Source organism: Xyrauchen texanus, chromosome 10, assembly GCF_025860055.1.
Source record: "Xyrauchen texanus isolate HMW12.3.18 chromosome 10, RBS_HiC_50CHRs, whole genome shotgun sequence".
NCBI classification, from domain to species: Eukaryota; Metazoa; Chordata; class Actinopteri; order Cypriniformes; family Catostomidae; genus Xyrauchen; species Xyrauchen texanus.
In genome coordinates this window covers 23,774,422-23,793,525 of record NC_068285.1, presented here as the reverse complement: position 1 = coordinate 23,793,525, position 19,104 = coordinate 23,774,422, and the positions used below count along the sequence as shown (strand labels likewise).

Here is a 19,104-nt window from a genome sequence, read left to right as displayed (position 1 = left end):
TTACATGTTGTCCCGATTAATTAATCGCATATACAAATATTTGATGAGAAAGCCCCTCATATAACAATAAATCAATATATAATGATTATACATATTTATATAAATATATAATTATACATAGTTATCTTTCAATATTTAAAAATTATATATATATAAATATTCAGATAATTAAAATGATTTACATTCTTGTGGCAGAAGAGTTAATCATTGATAAGACAATACAAAAAGCGGCTTTAGAATACAATGTATTGTTTACTACCATATTATTGATCATAAGTCAATCATTGGCAAACAGTTCACAGCAATCCATTTCACAAGTGAATTTGTCAATCAGTTGGAGATTTATAATTTTTTTTTTTACTGGTACTACAAGTTTGCATTTCTCAGGAATCTTCCTTATTACGGTCCGTGGGGATGCGATTTTAATTGCGTAATTCTTTTTTAAGGCGTTATTTTTTTGGTAAAATTAATTGCACTGAATTAACACGTTAAATCGACAGCCCTAGTTTTTTTTATAAAAAATATTGTGTTAAATACCTTTGGTTAAAACTACAGAGCATATTATCTACTGTTTTTCATCCTTTCTCTCTCTCTCTCTCTCTCTCTCTCTCATTAAGTTGATATGATCTCATGTTATGTTAAATATGCTTGCTTGCATATGCTTTTTCAGTTCTGCCCTCAAATTTTCTATTGGATTGAGGTTAGGACTTTATGGCAGCTCCAGTACCTTGAATTTGTCCTTAAGCCATTTTGCCACAACTTTGGAGACATGCTTGAGATCATTGTCCATTTGGAAGACCCATTTGCAATAGATGATGCTTCAATATGTCCACATACATTTCCTTTCTCATGATGCCATCTATTTTGTGAAGTGCACCAGTCCCTCCTGCAGCAAAGCACCCCCATAAAATGATGCTGCCACCCCCATGCTTCACGGTTGGGATGGTGTTCTTCGGCGTGCAAGCCTCACCCTTTTTCCTCCAGACATAACGATGGTCATTATGGCCAAACAGTTCAATTTTTGTTTCATCAGTCCAGAGGACATTTCTCCAAAAAGTAATATCTTTGTCCCCATGTGCACTTGCAAACTGCAGTTTATAAGAATACATTTGTTAATTATTAGTTTATGTTTGTTCATTATGAATTAGCTAACTAATGTTAACTATAACAACTTTTACTTTCAAAAATTGATTAGTTTACAGAATGTTACATTTAAAGGGATTGTTCACCCAAAAATGAAAATTCATCTCATCATTACTTGCCCTCATGCAGTCCCAGATGTGTATGACTTTATTCTGCTGAACACAAACAAATAATTTTGTAGTTCCATACAATACAAGTGAATGGTGATCAGACTTTTGTAGCTCCAAAAATCAAACAAAACTTAAAAGTAATCCATTTGACTCCATACATTCTGAAAAAATATAACATGTTTGGGTGAGAAACAGAACAACATTTAAGTAAATTGTTGCTCTAAATCTCCACTTTAACTAAACAGGCACCACATGTGACTTTCAGATGTGAAAGTGGAGATTTAGAAACGGCATCAAATATTTTCCTCACCTTAATTAATGAATTCCCTTAATTATGTACATAATGTAGTTGTATCATGAGTCTTGATTATTTCAATGGTTTTCGTGATGCACTTATCCAGAGCACATGACCTAACCACACCCAGACAATAAACACTCCCACCTCTAATAACTACATAGATCGCAATCCCTTCTGAATCAGTACATGAAACGACAGACATCTTATGTTATTGTAATTCAGGTGTCATTTAGAACACTAATTCCATCTGAATAGTGCTAATGGAGGAGAGAGTGACACATGCTTATAGTGCAGAACATGAAGCATATAAATAAACATTACAATATGCACATATAATTACACAATATATAGAAATGACCTCAATCATAATAGTATGTATGTGTGTGTCTGGTGTACTTAGGCTTAAATAAATGCTGATATATGACAGGCAGCTTTGAGCACTTTTTGGGGCAGGGTGTGTTTATGTGTAGGGGATTAGAGGGGGGCATGGAGTGGGTTTATGTGTTTGAGTGTTTATGGTGTGTTGCTGAGATGGTGGCCATCCAGGGTGGGGGAGGGAAAGAGAGAGACAGAGGAAGAGGGGGATATGACAGGAGGCAAGAAGCCAGCTTTTATACCACTGGTTTGGTGTTTCATAATATTGTTTTTGGAAACATCATTGTGAAAACTGGGTGCTGACCATACTTGCATACTTGTAATGTACATTGAAATTAGGGCTGTCGATTTAGTGCATTAATTTAGTACGATCTGCCACAAAAATGCAATTTATTTCGGACTGAATTTAAATCTGTATTATTTATGATGGGCCCTACATGTTATATTTATAAATATTTGAATTATTATGCATTTGAATTATTGGGCTTCAATCAGCTAATAATGATGTTTATTATGTGTATGTGGTTAATTGCAATTTAATTGATTCATTAATCTGCATGCCATGTAAAGAATTGGATTAAATGTTGTTTACGATTGACAGCCCTTATTGAAATAGTCAGAAATTTGATGAAACTATTTTTAAAATAGATTACAGATTAAAAGTTTTAACACATCTGGTCTCTATTTATTATTATTACTACTACTATTTTCCACATTTTAGAATAATAGAAAAGTTGTCAAAACAAGTTTTGTTGAGGAATTAATACATAGATATTAACTTCACTTTTAATATTGTATATAATTCTAATTTCAAGTATGTAAGCAGCATCAGCTTTTAGATAAAAATGTGTTTAAGATCTTAAGAAACTTACATTTGGTGAAGTGTGTTCAAATACATAATGTATATTCATATTTGAAAATACATGAACTACTGCTGTAAATGACTTTTAAATATGCAGCTATACACCCATTATAATTATCTGTTTTATCTTTCTTTTTTTGTGACCACATTTTTCTTGTTTATTTGACACGTTGGGTCTGAGGACACCGTAGAACTCTTTCTGCTGAATTTTCATACCCATTTAAAGGGTAATTGGGTTAAAGGGAAGTGTTGCCCCTAGCAACAGGCCTCTCAATGAAACAGCTCCCCATGCTAGACCCCTTCACACAAACACACACATGAACACAAATGCACACCTTTACACCCAAACATTACATCTTGAATCTGTGAATCTGATATTGGTTATGAAAAATGTACTGTTAAGCCAATGTAGTTCTACTTCCTTTCAATTTGGGCAAGTTGATGTCACATAAGCCTCTCTATGAACTTCTCTGACATTTCTGAAGGGTGAGGGTCAAAATCCCTTGGCTCTTCAGATATATCAATACATATATATATATATATATATATCCTTTTATATTAATATCTATCTGTATTCTGTTGCTTAACTTCTTTAATAAAGTGATGAATTAACTATATGCATGATCACATAATCAATTCTATTTTCTTATGCATAATTGAAATATACTTTGAATCATATGTGTGTTGAATGTTAGTGAGTCTCTTTTAGGAACATTCCAGAGTCTCTCTGTCCTGCACGTCGGCTGAAGGTCTTTTGGGGGATAAGCTTATTTGTGATGCTCTCCAGCCTCTCAGGGGAGGGGGTCGGGGGGGATGCGTTAAACATGTGTTCCAGATGTATTCTGTGTTTGATTGTTACCTTTCCATGACTAATTATATGGTTTAAAGTCCTATGTAATAACACCTGAATAGTAGAAGTGTGGTTTTTTCTTATTATTTCTTTAGGGAAGAAATGTATGTTATTTCAACCCTCTCCTCTGCCCGAGGAGTGAATATTTTATCTCTCTGTTTTGGTTCAAATGGCCTGATAATGTGTGCTCTGGCTCTCTTGTGCCCAGAGAAGAACTGTCGTTCGTCAGTGTTTGTGTGTGCGTTTGACCTTCTACCTAGGTTTTAAACCAGGGGTGCACACCAGGCCGACTCGAAGACACCCCGCGACCATCTGCGAGGTCACTTCAGACGTAAATCTCGGGCACGGACGACAAGTGCGCTGATTAATGTTGATAGGCCATTTAACTATCTATATGTTGTGACTTTATGTTCTTTTTAGCCAATCAGGAGTAAAATAATGGAATGTACGTCCTTGCAAATGGTATAATTGATGTAAGATTTTGTGTAGGGTACGAGTTAGCTTTCGATCTCCTCGTGAGACTTTGCCGCTGGCTCTACCAATTTCACTGCAAACTATTCTTCAGTAAATTTTTGATTCTTTAATTGAATTTCTCGACTCCTGGTTTTCTTTCTCCATATCTGGTCCGGGTCATAACTGTTATACCCCTAACAGTTCTTTCTCTTTTTCTCTCTGTTTTAAGGCACAGTGGCATACATCTCGACCGGTAGATCAGGAGGGCTCTGGAGGTGAATATTATGACGACGAGGACTTCTCTGGTTCCGGCTCTGGATGTGAGTATGGGATCAGTGTAGATATCTGGGGCTGTATTTACAAAACATTTTATCTTACCACTAATAGTTCTCTTAAATAGCAGTAAAAGTTCTTAGGTAAGTGTTTTCTCTTAAAACCTATTCACAAAGCTGCTGAGACCAACTTTTACTAAGGAATGGGGAGAAAACTTAAGCTAAGAGAAAGGGCGGGGTTGACCTCATTGCTATGGATGATGTCAACAAGCTTACTAACTATACCCTCAGTGATTGGCTGATAGGGGATGGGTCTCTGTCAGTGATTTAATCATAGAAATATTGTAGAACGAGGAATCATGTTGCCATATTCAAATAAAGATTTAAAAATGTAAGCTAAGTGTCACTAATTAAACAAGTTTATGTTACCTTTTTAAAAGCTCATTATCGTAAAATGTTTCTATAATTTTTACGTTCCGAGGCGGTTTGCTGGCAACAGCCATTTTAGGATTGTTTGTCATTTGGTCTTAGTGACTTAGGAGTCATCTTGACTACCTCTATTTTTGCACAGATTTAGGAGCTGGTTTTAGCTCTAAAGCACTTTTAGAGCAAAAATTTAGGAATCCTAAAATTAGGACTGACACGTCCAATATTTTTAAGAGTTTCTCCTAAAGTTAGGACCTACTTTTAGCAATAAGATGTTTTGTAAATACGACCCCTGATGTGTGTGTGTGTGTGTATGAGTTAGGACCCATTTACACAAAGGACACGTCCACAACCATATTTAGTTTCCTAACGTCATCGCTGTCCAAAGTGTGCAGTAATAGAGAGTGTTTTCAAAATGCTCTGTTTTGAGAGGCATAATCGTAGTGAAATCAAAGCGATTCAGATGTTTTCGTTAGAATGCACTTTGATTTTGCTACGTTTATGCCTCTCAACCACACAGGAATGGTGTTCCCTATCGAGAGGTCTCTCCTATTGCGTAAGTAGCTTACGCTATGGGAAAACTCAGTTTCTCGAGAAATATTGAAGTCTTTATGTAAAACGCATTGCAGCTGCACAGCAGACAGCGATGAGCGAGGCAGCTCGGTCATTGGCTGTGCCGCGGCAACTGCTCGAACCAATGACGGGCGACTCTGAACGCAGCGACCAATGGGCGCGTGCCTTGCGTTCAGCGGCTCAGAGCCTGACGAAATTAGCATAGGCAGGCTATATAATGGGCACCCGTCATGCAAGTTCCTTTAGATTTAATCTCCTTCAGCGAAGACCTTCTCTTCGCTGGATCCTCCGGATTGTTGGAGTCTTTCACCGCCGTTGACAAGCTTACAGCGGGACTGCTAAGAGGACGCCGGCGCCTTCAGCCGCCGAAGCCTTCTGCTACGCCATCCGGCGCGCGATCGCATATCCTTTACTGCAAGCGCTTGCCCCGCGACGCTTTTAAAAGTAAAGAGTAATTTTCCAAGGCGTTGCTTCAAATGCCTTCAGCCTGCGCCTCGTGCAGAGGCCCTCTTCATGACGGAGATCGGCACATCATCTGCACTCGCTGCCTGGGTCTGGACCACGCAGAAGCTGCACTCATTCAGGGCGGATGCCCGAATGCGACTCCTTGGGCCTCGCCGGTACCGCTTCGCTTTGCCGTTTTCACCGCAAGCGAGCCGGCTTCCACCGTGCTGCCACCTCCGTTCGAGCAGCGCAAGAAAAGCGCCCGCTCACAGAGGCTGCCAGAGCACGCCGACCCGGTGACGTCCGCCGGCCCAGTCCCGCGTGCATCACCGCTACCAGAAATCTCCCGCCGCCAGTCCATTTCACGAGGCGGACCTGCACCCCTCCAACAAGGCGGTGGGTCTCGTCTCATTCGGCACATCAGGGGCGGCGATGGAAAGGATGACAGCCTCTCTCTTGACGCTGCATCCGGCGACTGGCGGGCTCGTTCGACCCAGCGCCATCGACATCAGCGGACACGGCGCGGGCACCAGCATGGACTCGAAATCGTCCGTATCTTGTCAAAAGCCGTGGAAGACCTCGGGCTCGACTGGTCTTCCCGGAAGAACCCGCCCGCAGCCGGCTGGGCGAGTGGTTCCTGCAGGGCGCCGGCAGGCCCCGACAGAGACCCTCTCCTTTCTTCCCTGAGGTCCACGACGAGCTCACAAAGTCGTGGAAAGCCCGCACTCTGCTCGCCTAAAGCCTTCTTTTTCTTCCTCGCTCTCCTCAGTGGACGGCGCGAGAAAGAGGCTACGAGGCAACTCCGCCCCTCGAGGAGACCGTGGCCAACCATCTATGCCCACCCTCCACCGCTGGATGGAAGGCCAGAGCTTCTCACCCCTCGAAGCCCTGCAGAACCACCTCAGCTCTCGCCCGGTCGCGCATACCCGCCGCCCGGCCAAGCTGAATCAGCGCTGCATTCGATGGCGGTCCTACAAGTTTTTCAGGCCAAACTCCTCCGCACCATGGGCGAGTCTGGACCTGAACCCGAGGCTTTCAGGACCTGCGCGAGCGCTACGGACGTAGCCCTCGCGAGCCACAAAGGCCACCGCCCAATCCATCGGCCGGGCCATGGCTAATTTGACCGTCCTTGAGCGCCATCTGTGGCTAACACTAACGGAGATGAAGGACGCGGATAAGGCACCATTTCTTGACACGCCTGTCACTCCAAGCGGCCTGTTCGGACCGGCGGTGAGAGAATTCACTGAGCGCTTCACTGAGGCTCGGAAGGATTCGCAAGCTATGCGTCACTTCCTGCCCAAGCGCTCCAGCTCGTCTCAGAAACAGCCCCAGCAGCAGCAGCGAGCCAGGGCAGAGCCGCCCGTCTCCCAGCCGAAGAGCAGACCTGAAAAGGACGCTCGACGCCGCTCGCGTTCCGCTGGCCGAAGAAAGCCGCACGAGCAACGAACACGGAGCCTCGTAAGTCTTCCTAGCAACAGGAAGAAAAAGAGAGAGTACGTGTCTCACAAAAGCCGGACCGCTCTCTCTCAAACATCTAAAACATTACCCAGTCCCCTTACAGGCGGCTGGAAATGTCTATACAGCAGTCAATGGGCCAGTCATAAAACTCGCTCATCTGCAATCAAACGCCGTTTTTACGGCGACACGTAAATCACGAAAAGAGTCATTTTCTGCCTGTGTCACTAAGGGTTCACATGTCCACACTAAAGTGCGCATTCCCACATATCAATACTGTCCAAACAGTGCCAAATACCTCCCCAGTTCAGGCTGGATGTCCCAAAAATGTAGATCGTGTGCCTATTGTCATGTATGCACCACTACACACAAGCACTGTTCCCACAGTTATAAACACTTCCCCAGTAAAAGCGGAAATACTATAAGTGTAGCGCACGTGCCTGCTGTACTGCACGCACCCCTACACACAGCTACCCGTACAGTTTCAAACAGCTCTCTATTTCATGCCGCAAGCATCACAGATGCAATGCGCGAGCAAAGAAACTCCCCGCTAAATGCGGAAAGCTTTATGAATGTGGCGCGCGTGCCTATTATGATGTATGCACCCCCACCCCAAAACACTGTTCATACAGTTTCAAGCATCTCTCCGACTCATGCTGTGAGCATCTCGGCGATAGCGCACGTGCCTGTACTCTCACATGCACCCCTGCACTCGGCACTCAATACGGCTGCTCAGCGCGCACCTGCGCCTCTGAGAGCCGTAGACTCTGTGTTAGCACAAAGCGATTTGCCGGCGGGGCCCATACGTCACTGCGACACGCCTCCAGCCAGCATTCAGCCCATATCTGTGCGAGCAGAAGCCTGGGGAAAAATCCCCGACATGCCGAAATGGGTTTTGAACATAATAAAACATGGATACTCACTTCCCTCTACGAGGCGCTTGTATGCCCGAAAGTGGAAAGTGTTCAGTGACTGGTGTGATACCAAGAGTTTGAACCCCAAAACGTGCGAGATACCAAGTGTACTCGCCTTTTTGCAGGAGCTGCTGGAAGCGGGCACACCCTCCACGCTCAAAGTCTATGTGGCTGCCATAGCAGCGTCACACAATCCTGATAAAGGACATTCATTAGGGAAAAACGATCTGATCGTTCGTTTCCTAAGAGGCGCTAGGAGGATGAACCCTCCTCGCCCACCTTCGGTGCCGATCTGGGACCTGGCCACGGTCCTGGACGCACTCAAGGGTGCCCCGTTCGAACCTCTCCGTACCGTGCACCTTAAGCAGCTCTCGCTTCAGTTAAAAGAGTGGGCGACCTGCACGTGCTGTCATCAAGCGCTGCTTGCCTGGAATTTGGACCTAACGACTGCAGAGTTGTCCTTAGGCCAAAGCACGGGTATATTCCTAAAGTGCTCTCTACACCCTTCAGAGCACAGGTGATATCTCTGGCAGCGCTATCGTCCCCAGCAGACGAAGGGGACGCAAATTTACTCTGCCCGGTCAGGGCGCTCAGAGTATATTTGAAACGTTCTGCCCTGTTCAGACAGACGGAACAATTATTCGTATGCTTTGGCGGCCGAACTAAGGGTCTCGCTGTCTCAAAGCAAAGAATATCGGCTGGATAGTGGATGCTATAGGCTGGCTTATGAAGCCAAGGGCCTTCAATGCCCCTTAGGCATCAGAGCTCACTCTACGAGGAGCATGGCCTCCTCGTGGGCATGGTCGAGTGGGATACCCATTGAAGATATTTGTGCGGCGGCAGGCTGGGCCTCGCCTTCGACATTTATCAGGTTTTATAACCTACAGGTCCCCTCATTGCATTCCAACATTCTATCAGCCTGACTATAGAATGGAATAGAGTGTGTGTATGCTGGGCATCACCTCCTCCCTTATAAGGTCCGTCTCTGACCGACTTAGAGGATTTATTATGCGTACCAGTACATAAAAAGCTCAGTACATAAGATGTGTGCTTGTGTTTGTACAAAGAGCCCGCCTTGGGCAAGGACGCTCTGTAATATCCCAGTATATAGCTCGCCGTTGGTCGGCTCGGGGAATAATCACTTTGCTTTAAAGCTCAGGCACCTGCCTCTGGTTTTATAGAGCGAAGTCAGCACGCACTGGCGTTTTACATGGTGTTCCCATAGCGTAAGCTACTTACGCTAATAGGAGAGACCTCTCGATAGGGAGCGACTCGGTTACTAAGCGTAACCTCGGTTCCCTGAGAGGAGGAACGAGTATTGCGTAAGCTGCCGTGCTTGTGCTTAGTCAGTTCAGCTTCAGTCGATTGAACCTAAAGGAACTCGCATGACGGGGTGCCCATTATATAGCCTGCCTATGCTAATTTCGGCAGGCTCTGAGCGCGCGAACGCGAGGCGCGCGCCCATTGGTCGCGCGTTCAGAGTCGCCCCGATTATATTCTAAAATGCTGGGCAGCACATAATGTGGCCAATAAAAGCTAAACACCCTAACAGAAGGTGGCTAAAATTACTAAGGATGATGGTGCTCAAGGCTGGCGACCTGTCCAGGGTGTCCCCCGCCTTTCGCCCAATGTTAGCTGGGATAGGCTCCAGCCCCCCGCGACCCTGTACACAGGATAAGCGGTTGACGATGGATGGATGGATGGATGGTGCTCAAGGCAACAGCTGTTTTGTGCCGTATTTTCTTCTTCGTCTTTGGGCTCCTCAACTTCCGTATGCTGACATGGTTCCATTAAGGAGTAAAGTTTTATGTATAGCCTGAACAACCAGATGCATTTACATTTGTCTGAGTCACGTCTTGCATAATTCTTTTTTTTTGCTGTCTGTCTCGAATGCGTCTTTGAGGCCATTTACACTTGGTCTTTTCATGATCTGATGACTGACTATCCATCTGATCAGTAAAAATGCATAAAGTGCCCAAGTGTGTTTGTGAGAACATGTTTGTAATTGTTCGTGAACATGAGTGTGTATGTGTGAGTGTGAATCACTCATTAAGACTCTGCAGCTGTCTTGTTTAAAAATCCAGCCTGGACATTCAATCCCTTCACCAGCTGGCATAATTCTCACAACTCAACACCTCATCCCCCTCTTCATCTCTTGCTCTCTCACTTTGCTCTCTTTCTCTTCTCTCTCCACTTTTTCTCTCTCTCATTCCCCTCTCTCACACATTCCTCCCACAACTTCATACTTTTATTATTATCTGAGCTGAAACCCAGAGTCTTATTTGAAGTCTATGAAGAAGTGCTCTTTATTTACAAGATAAATGGATGTATTTTACTGTGTGTGTGTCTTTCTTTGTGATCATCTGATCCTCAGTAATCAGATTATTGTAAATAAGATCACTTAATCAGCAGGAATCTGGGTGAGGACAGCAATCTGTACTTTTGTGTGTGTGCGCACGTGTGCGTATGTATGTGTGTATGCTTGCGCGTTTGTGTGTGTTTGTCTTTCCTCAAATATGGGCACTTTTGGTCCTTTTGGGCACAAACACTCTTAAAACACCCTTTCCACACGCTCACCATTAAACTCACCATCTTCTAACAATGCCCACAAATTTGTAAACATGCATAACAAGAGAATTCTATCATTTGTGTCAACTTTCTGAAATGTTATAAACATTTTCTCCACATCTCAAAGTGTAATGTGTTTGAAAACATTCTGTGATGTAAATTACATTTCTGGAACATACAGTAAGTCCATACTCCATTACCTTACTAAATAGCTAGCACTAAAATGATCTGTTCACAAGTGATATTTACCATGATTTTCCTTTTTCTTCACACAGCATGTCTCATATTTCATCTTTACTGACACTTTTGTCCTCTTTGTAAAAACCAAGTACATAAAAAAAAAAAAAACATTATTAGTAGCAAAATTGTTAATTGTGTTGGAAGTGAGGTGGTAATTTGTGTAAAAACAATTATACATAATTGTCACACAATAAATATTTAAATGGTTAATTATCTCACTTGTTTAAAATCTATAATTGTTTCATGAGGTATTTTCATGTTTTAAAATTAAAAGTATTGGGCAAAAGGTAAAAAAAACAATCCAATCTAGGCCCATACAGTACATAAAAGGCATTTGAAAAGTAGCCAGAAGAAATTATGAAGGCATTGTAAAAAGTTTTCAAGACCGTTTTAATGTGATCTTTATATAACAAAAAGACAGAAATGTCACTAGCCAAGTTTCCATCCACCTTTCACGCAATTTTCGACTAAATTAGCCAGTTTACTATGATTTTAATTTTACAAATAAAAGCAATCAGAAGAGGAGAAATTGCAATCAAAGGGGAACAGTTGCTCTTCTGATAGGACTGTAATATTGGTCCTGATGTTGCACCTATCGCAGGTTGGCACCGGTTCCGACCCGAAAGCTGATCGTCGTGGCCCTGTTCAAGCTGGCATCGTGTACCAGGTAGTGGTGGAACCTTTCTGTCTCAGTTTAATGACCATCCATCGATGTGTATATGCTGCGTGTACAGCTATTAAAGGGAAAAACGTTGGATGGAAACGTAGTTAATGTAATAAAAATAAACCCTTGCCACACAAAAGTACCCATAGTTGAAGAAACACCCTTGAATCTGTGTGCCCTTAATTAGACAAGTTTGTGTACTGCAATACTGTTTGCTTTGTGCCTTGTGTGTGCCTGTGTATTTCCTACCAAGGTTATTGATATTTTATTCATGTGTTGGCCATGGGGCTGCTCACATTCCTGGGCTGACCAATCTAAAGGTTGCTTTGAAACCTTTGAGCTTGTGTTAGGTATAAGATGTCACATTAACAAAGTTTAAAATGGCTGCAGGTATTGATCTCCTTCATCCCTGTCTCATTGTGTTTTCTTGTTTCCAGTTCCAGATATGGATGTTAGGCCAACTAAAGCAGGTGTGTCCGTCACTACAGAGGAGCCCCTCCCACTTTCCACGACGCAGGCCACTGGCCCTGCCCCCTCTGCCTCCCCAGCTGCAGAGCCCAGTAGCCCACCTCCAACCGAGGTAGAGCGAAGTTTGGGTTTGGGCCTAGAGATTGACAGAGAAAGCAAAGTAGAGATTGAGAAAACGTTTCAGGAGATTGAAGAGGAAAAGAAGAGGCCAAAAGAGCGTGATAGAGAGCGAGAAAGAGAATCCGGGAAGGAAAGGATATGGGAAGCAGATACAGTGCAGGAAATAGATAAGGATCAAGAGAGGACGAAGGCTACCGACACACTTCGACTTACTGACGTTCCTGTGGTGGCCATGGATTCGTCTACAATTCTGAGTGAAACAAAAGTGGCCTCTAGTGACTTGGAAGACCTCGGCACCACAGAAGAAGAGGAGGATCTGTTCATTACTACAGGAATTACCACACTGGAGCCAACCAGCACCACGGAGACCACAACAGATGAAATTACAACCACCGAAGTTCTACCCACCACCGTTGCCACCACTACTGCCAAGCCAACCAGGCCACGTCCTTCCCCGACCACTCCTAGTACTGCCCCTGTACGACCATGGCAAACACAGACTACCCCAAGTAGAGCCATCCCAACTGAGAGCAGCACTCCTTCAGTGATGACCTCCACAGTACAGGTTAGATACTACTCCAAGAAAAGCAGTAATGTAATATGCAGTGATCTACAAATGGTAGAATTACTATTAGGTTATTGCAATTGATATAGATTCTTCCGTTCCATAAGTGTGCACTCATTCCTATTGGGATCATACAGAGTGAATAAGTATTGTCTTACTTGTACAGTACACATTTACAATACTGATATGTGGGAAAAGCAGTGAGAGAAGTGTAATGCAGTGTGAGATGCTATACTTTTATATACAACTAATTTGAAAGAAAATTTTTCTTTTTATTCATTCAGTTTTTTCACATAATATTAAATTATAGACTACATAGAGTATTTATACTTGTTTACATTTGACTACATGACTATTTAAGTGAACTGCAAAAAAGATAAAAGGTGATTAAAAATTGTGAAAACAGCACATGAAATATAAACGTTCTTTAAAATATTTACACCCTTACAAAAATATAGTGTTCTGGTAAAGCCCTGTGCCCAATTTCTGACAAACATTGCCCCAAATTTGCAAACATTTTTAGTTCTGTCATCATTCATTTACCCTCATGTTGTTCCAGACACATTATACTTTCTTCCGTGGAACTAAAAATGTGATATTAGGCAGTATGTAAGACTGGTGACTGAGACTCATTCTGCCAAAAAAGAAAATCACCTTTTTCTCCATGGAAGATAGAAAGTCATGCAGGTTTGGAGAAACATTGTGAATTGTGACAGAATTTTCATTTCAATGATCTATTACGTTAACCTAAAATCTTTGATGTTGGAAAGAAAATTAAATTTTATTTGTCAACTACCGATGTGCATAAAGCACCAGAATGACACTTTAATCAGAATTTTTTAAAAAACTAATTTTTTACTTGAGATTTGGCCACAATCCAGGTATATTCTAAAATGTTAAAATTAAGAACTTAATTTCTTATTTTTTTTTGCTACTCTTGCCTGGAAAGGTTTCTTTTTTTTTTTTTCCACATTATCTATTTTGCAATTGTGAAAGGTCATCGTTTTGTTTTTTCTTCCTCATTTAGACACAAACACCAGCCGTGACTGTAAATAATGAAGTTGCCGGAGCAGGCCCAAGCGGTGATTTTGAAATCCGTGAGGATGATGGTCGCCAAGGCAACGAGGTTGGGCGAGGCAAAGGGACACCTGGCATGGCAGCAGAACCAGATCTGACTGGCAACACATTAGATGCAGCTGGAAGTTCAGCCGCTCAGCTTCCTCAGAAGAACATCCTGGAGAGGAAGGAGGTTTTGATAGGTGAGGCCATTGACACATTTCAAAACTCATTCCCAATAACCCATTTCAGTCTCTTCAACATTTTTTTCTCTTCTGAGTCGATCTGTGGATCTTCTGTTTGTGTTGTTTGTGGGCCTGTGTGTCTATTTGTCTTGTGTCTGCCTTTTTCTTCGTCTTACTTGGTACATATTATTTTCTGTTTGCCTGTCAGTTGAATGATTTAGATATGATGTAAATTAATCTACACAAGACTGACTTAATTGAGAACACTGCAAACATTATTGCAAAGTTCTATTTACATCAATATTGTAATGAATATACACAGAACCGAATGCAAACCGCTAAGTTTAGCTATAAACTGATTATTTGTCTGGATCCTAAATATAAAGTACAGTTTGTGTGCTGGTCACTGCGTGTGTAACAAGCATCAAGCCAGTCAGGTGTCTTTTTTCAGTAATTGGGTGAGTACCTCAAAATATCCTATATTGCTGATTGTTTTGTTAATTAACTTTTCAGGGTATGAAAGTAAAACATGTATTTATATGTGTGTGTATATATATATATATATATATATATATATATATATATATATATATATATATATATATATATATATATATATATATATATATATATATACTGAATGAACCTAAAGAGTTGCATTCACAATGCATGTTAAGTTCAAACTGCTCTGTGGAAATAAAGTGAACTAAATGCAGAGCACCTCCTGAGATGGTGAGAACTCTTTACATGCACATTCTTTTGCCTGTTCTTGAAAATATAATAACCATTTCTTGTCGTGTGTCACCAAAACGACCTACCACTGTGAATGACATGCCCGCATTTGACAGGTGGCGAATGCTAATTTCACATCCTGGGTTTACAGTGCATTTTCAAAGTGTTCAGCACAAGGTTATCATCGTAAACAAAAAGAAAGCTAAAAGTAAATGTAAAAAAACAATATAATTGAAAAAATGAAACTAAAGTAAAATACATTTTCATGGCTCTGAAAAAACTCAGAAAATAAAAATAATCTAGATTTAATTTTGTTGCGATATCTTTTTAAACCTTTTTAACCCACTGTCACCTTAACATGATGATGCCACTAGGTGTCGATAGCACGAGCAGATGCTATTGCCCTCTTTATATTAGCAAAGACAGAGTGGGAGGGAATCACTACAGCAGATCATGGAGAGAAGCAAAGTAGGTAGAAAACTAGGGTAACCAGCAGTGGGTCCCGGATTTACAAGGTGTGTCCCGGTATCCTGTCATTTCTCAAAAAATTGTATAATGTCCCGGTTTCAGCTGATTTGTTTTTTCTTTTAAATTAAATATTCTCAACATTCTCCTTGGTATTGTGTCTGGTATCGATTGCAGGGAAGGGGAAGATATTTTATTGCATTGCACGATGATTTGACGGTACTTTCATTCTAGTTTTGCAGCAGTTCACTCAGAATCTACATGGTTACCATGACAACGACTCATACACTTGGCGCTCTCTGCTGTTCTCTGACATCCAATGCAAATTAAAAATGCCCAAATTAAAATGCATGTTCAACAAGCTGAAAGAAGCCAATCTATTTCTTTGCACAACATGTGAAAATAGAATTGAAATGTTTTGCTGTCACTGTAAATATTCACTTTCCCATGGCGACAGTGTTAAATAAGAGATTGTAGTTCATATTCATACAGCTGTATTTTTTTAGGACAAGTAAAAATTTTGAATTTTATTTTTAATTTAACTGAAATTTTGTGTAAAATGTGTAGCTGACAAGAAATTTCAAGCACTGACAAGTAATTTCATTATTACACATGCAATATGACATCCTATGGATAGGCTATACTAGATACATGGTTTAATACTATATACACACGCGCGCGCGCACAGTTGAATTCAGAAGTTTAAATACACTTAGGTTAAAGTCATTAAAACTCATTTTTTAACCACTCCACAGATTTCATATTAGCAAACATTGTGCTTGACACAAGTAATTTTTCCAAAAATTGTTTACAGACAGATTGTTTCACTTTTAATTCACAATTCCAGTGGGTCAGAAGTTTACTTACACCAAGTTAACTGTGCCTTTTAAGCAGCTTGGGAAATTCCAGAAATGATGTCAAGCCTAATTTAGCTTCTGATAATTGGCTAATTGGAGTCAATTGGAGGTGTACCTGTGGATTTATGTTATGGCCTACCTTCAAACTCAGTGCCTCTTTGCTTGACATCATGGGAAAATCAAAAGAAACCAGCCAAGACCTCAGAAAAAAATTGTGGGCCTCCAAAGTCTGGTTCATCCTTGGGAGCCATGGGACCACGCAGCCATCATACCACTCAGGAAGGAGACACATTCTGTCTCCTGGAGATGAACGTAGTGTGGGGTGAAAAGTCCAAATCAATCCCAGAACAACAGCAAAGAACCTTGTGAAGATGCTGGAGGAAACAGGTAGACAAGTATCTGTATCCACAGTAAAACTAGTCCTATATTGACATACCCAGGATACCCAGCAAAGAAGAAGCCACTGCTCCAAAACTGCAATAAAAAAGCCAGACTACATTTTGCAAATGCACATGGGGACAAAGATCTTACTTTTTGGAGAAATAGCCTATGTACTGATGAAACAAAAATCTAACTGTTTCGCCATAATGACCATCCTTATGTTTGGAGGAAAACGGGTGAGGCTTGCAAGCCGAAGAACACCGTCCCAACCATGAAGCATTGGGGTGGTAGCATCATGTTGTGGGGGTGCTTTGCTGCAAGAGGGACTGGTGCACTTCACAAAATAGATGGTATCATGAGGAAGGAAAATTATGTGGATATATTGAAGCAACATCTCAAGACATCAGCCATGAAGTTAAAGCTTGGTCGCAAATGGGTCGTCCAAATAGACAATGACCCCAAGCATACCTCCAAAGTTGTGGCAAAATGGCTCAAGGACAACAAAGTCAAGGTATTGGAGTGGCCATCACAAAGTCCTGACCTCAATCTGATTTGTGGGCAGAACTGTAAAAGTGTGCACGAGCAAAACCAGACTCCGTTACACCAGTTCTGTCTGGAGGAATGGGCCAAAATTCCAGCAACGTATTGTGAGAAGCTTGTGGAAGGTTAACCAAAATATTTGACCCAAGTTAAACAATTTAAAGGCAATGCAACCAAATACCAACAAGGTGTATGTAAACTTCTGACCCATTGATAATGTGATGAAAGAAATAAAAGGTGAAATAAATAATTCTCTCTACTATAATTCATAAAATAAAATAGTGATCCTAATTGACCTAAGACAGGGAATGTTTTTTATGATTAAATGTCAGGAATTGTGAAAAACTGAGTTTAAAATTTGTTAAAATAAAACTAAAGAAATATTATGTGTCTAACAAAGGCATCTGAGCTGAAAGCCTTGAATGAAACTGGAAGGACAACAGTACTCGCTTGTTTTTTTCAGTGGTATTGTTTCGGTTGAAATTAGGGCTGTCAATTTAACATGTTAATAACGTGCGATTTAATTTGACAAAAAATAACGTGTTAAAAAAATTTACATATTTAATCGCAATGCTTTCCTGAGAAATTCCTGACAAATGCAAGCTTGTAGTACCACCTGTTTACTCCAGAGGGCAGAAAGTTACATTGCAGCTGTTTGAGCAACACAGTTTATTACAGTGAACAAAACATTAACAACCCTTCAGCGGACACACAACACAAACATGCGTTATGTTCTTGAGTTCAAAACACTTGAAGGAGCACAAATGCGAACCAAGGGATTTCAAGATGTGTTTAATGATTGAGTATATTTAAATTGACACAATGACCTAAACATTTTATCTTTATGACGCAACACACCTGAGACACAAGCATGTCTGACGCAGGTCGTACGGTCTTTACCTCACAAATATTTAATTACCAACAAGGTTAAGGAGGTGTCTTTTAAACTGTTACACCACTTTTACCCAGTCAATATTTTTTTAAGAAACATGCTCCCTGAAATAGATCCACTTTGCTCCTTCATTAAGGCTGCTCACCTTTTTTGTGAATGTGTCCACGCTGAAGTATTTTGGAGAAAATTTTGTTTGTTTGTACGTACCTCTACTTTATCAAGACATTTTATTTGGTTTTCACAGTTTTAATAACTTAAGTTAATATTTTCTGATTAATCTGTTTATTTTTCTTGCCAAGTTGTTTTATACATAAGTATAAATGTATGTCTATAATGCCACTATTTGCACTATTTTGTAAAGACTTGAAATTTTATTAAAATACTCTTTGTACCTACAAAAACTCCAAAGCATTGAAAACCATTACACTATGTAATGAATATAATTGTAAAATATATCTGTAGTTTTGTGTACAATGTGACTTGTTTCTAAAAAATAAAACAATGTCTGACGCAGGTGTACATTGACGGATCCTTAAACAAGCCCTCATAATAAATCTCGAACTGATTGACAAATTCACTTGTGAAATGGATTGCTGTGAACTGTTTGCCAATTATTGGCTTATGATCAATAATATGGTAGTAAACAATACATTGTATTCTAAAGCCGCTTTTTGTATTGTCTTATCAATGATGAACTCTTCTGCTACAAGAATGTAAATCATTTTAATTATCTGAATATTTTTGTATTTTATATATATATATATATATATATATATACACACACACACACACACACACACACACACACACACACACACACACACACACACACACACACACGTATCGCAAACCCCCCAGGTGTCCCAGTTTGAGACTTTCAAAATGTGGTCACCCTATAGAAAACATGCTAGCCGTGTCTGGGACTTTTTAACCTTTATTGGAATGACTGTTCCAGCAATACGACTCACGTTGCACAAATGCCTGTTTTCCCCATTCTATATTTATCACTTATAAAACTAAATATAAAACTAAAATATTAAAAAATTAAACTAAAATGAATAAAGAACTAACAAAGAAAATGAAAACTAATCTAAATTGGAACAAAAAATTATAAACAAAATAGAAATAAAAACTAAAATATTTTAAAACTATTATAACCTTGGTTCAGCATGCTATGTGCAGCAAAAATAGGCTCA

The 19,104-nt window shown here is 40.8% G+C and overlaps 1 protein-coding gene across 1 annotated transcript in view; it reads left to right on the top strand.

Annotated features, from left to right (window-relative positions):
- The window catches only part of LOC127650749 (syndecan-3-like), a 55,029-nt gene that overhangs the window by 34,761 nt on the left and 1,164 nt on the right, over positions 1-19,104 (top strand). Inside the window, exons 2-4 of the mRNA XM_052136362.1 lie at positions 4,321-4,411; positions 12,085-12,800; positions 13,828-14,059. Of these exons, the coding sequence (XP_051992322.1) occupies positions 4,321-4,411; positions 12,085-12,800; positions 13,828-14,059 (1,039 nt within the window). The remainder of the gene's footprint in view (positions 1-4,320; positions 4,412-12,084; positions 12,801-13,827; positions 14,060-19,104) is intronic.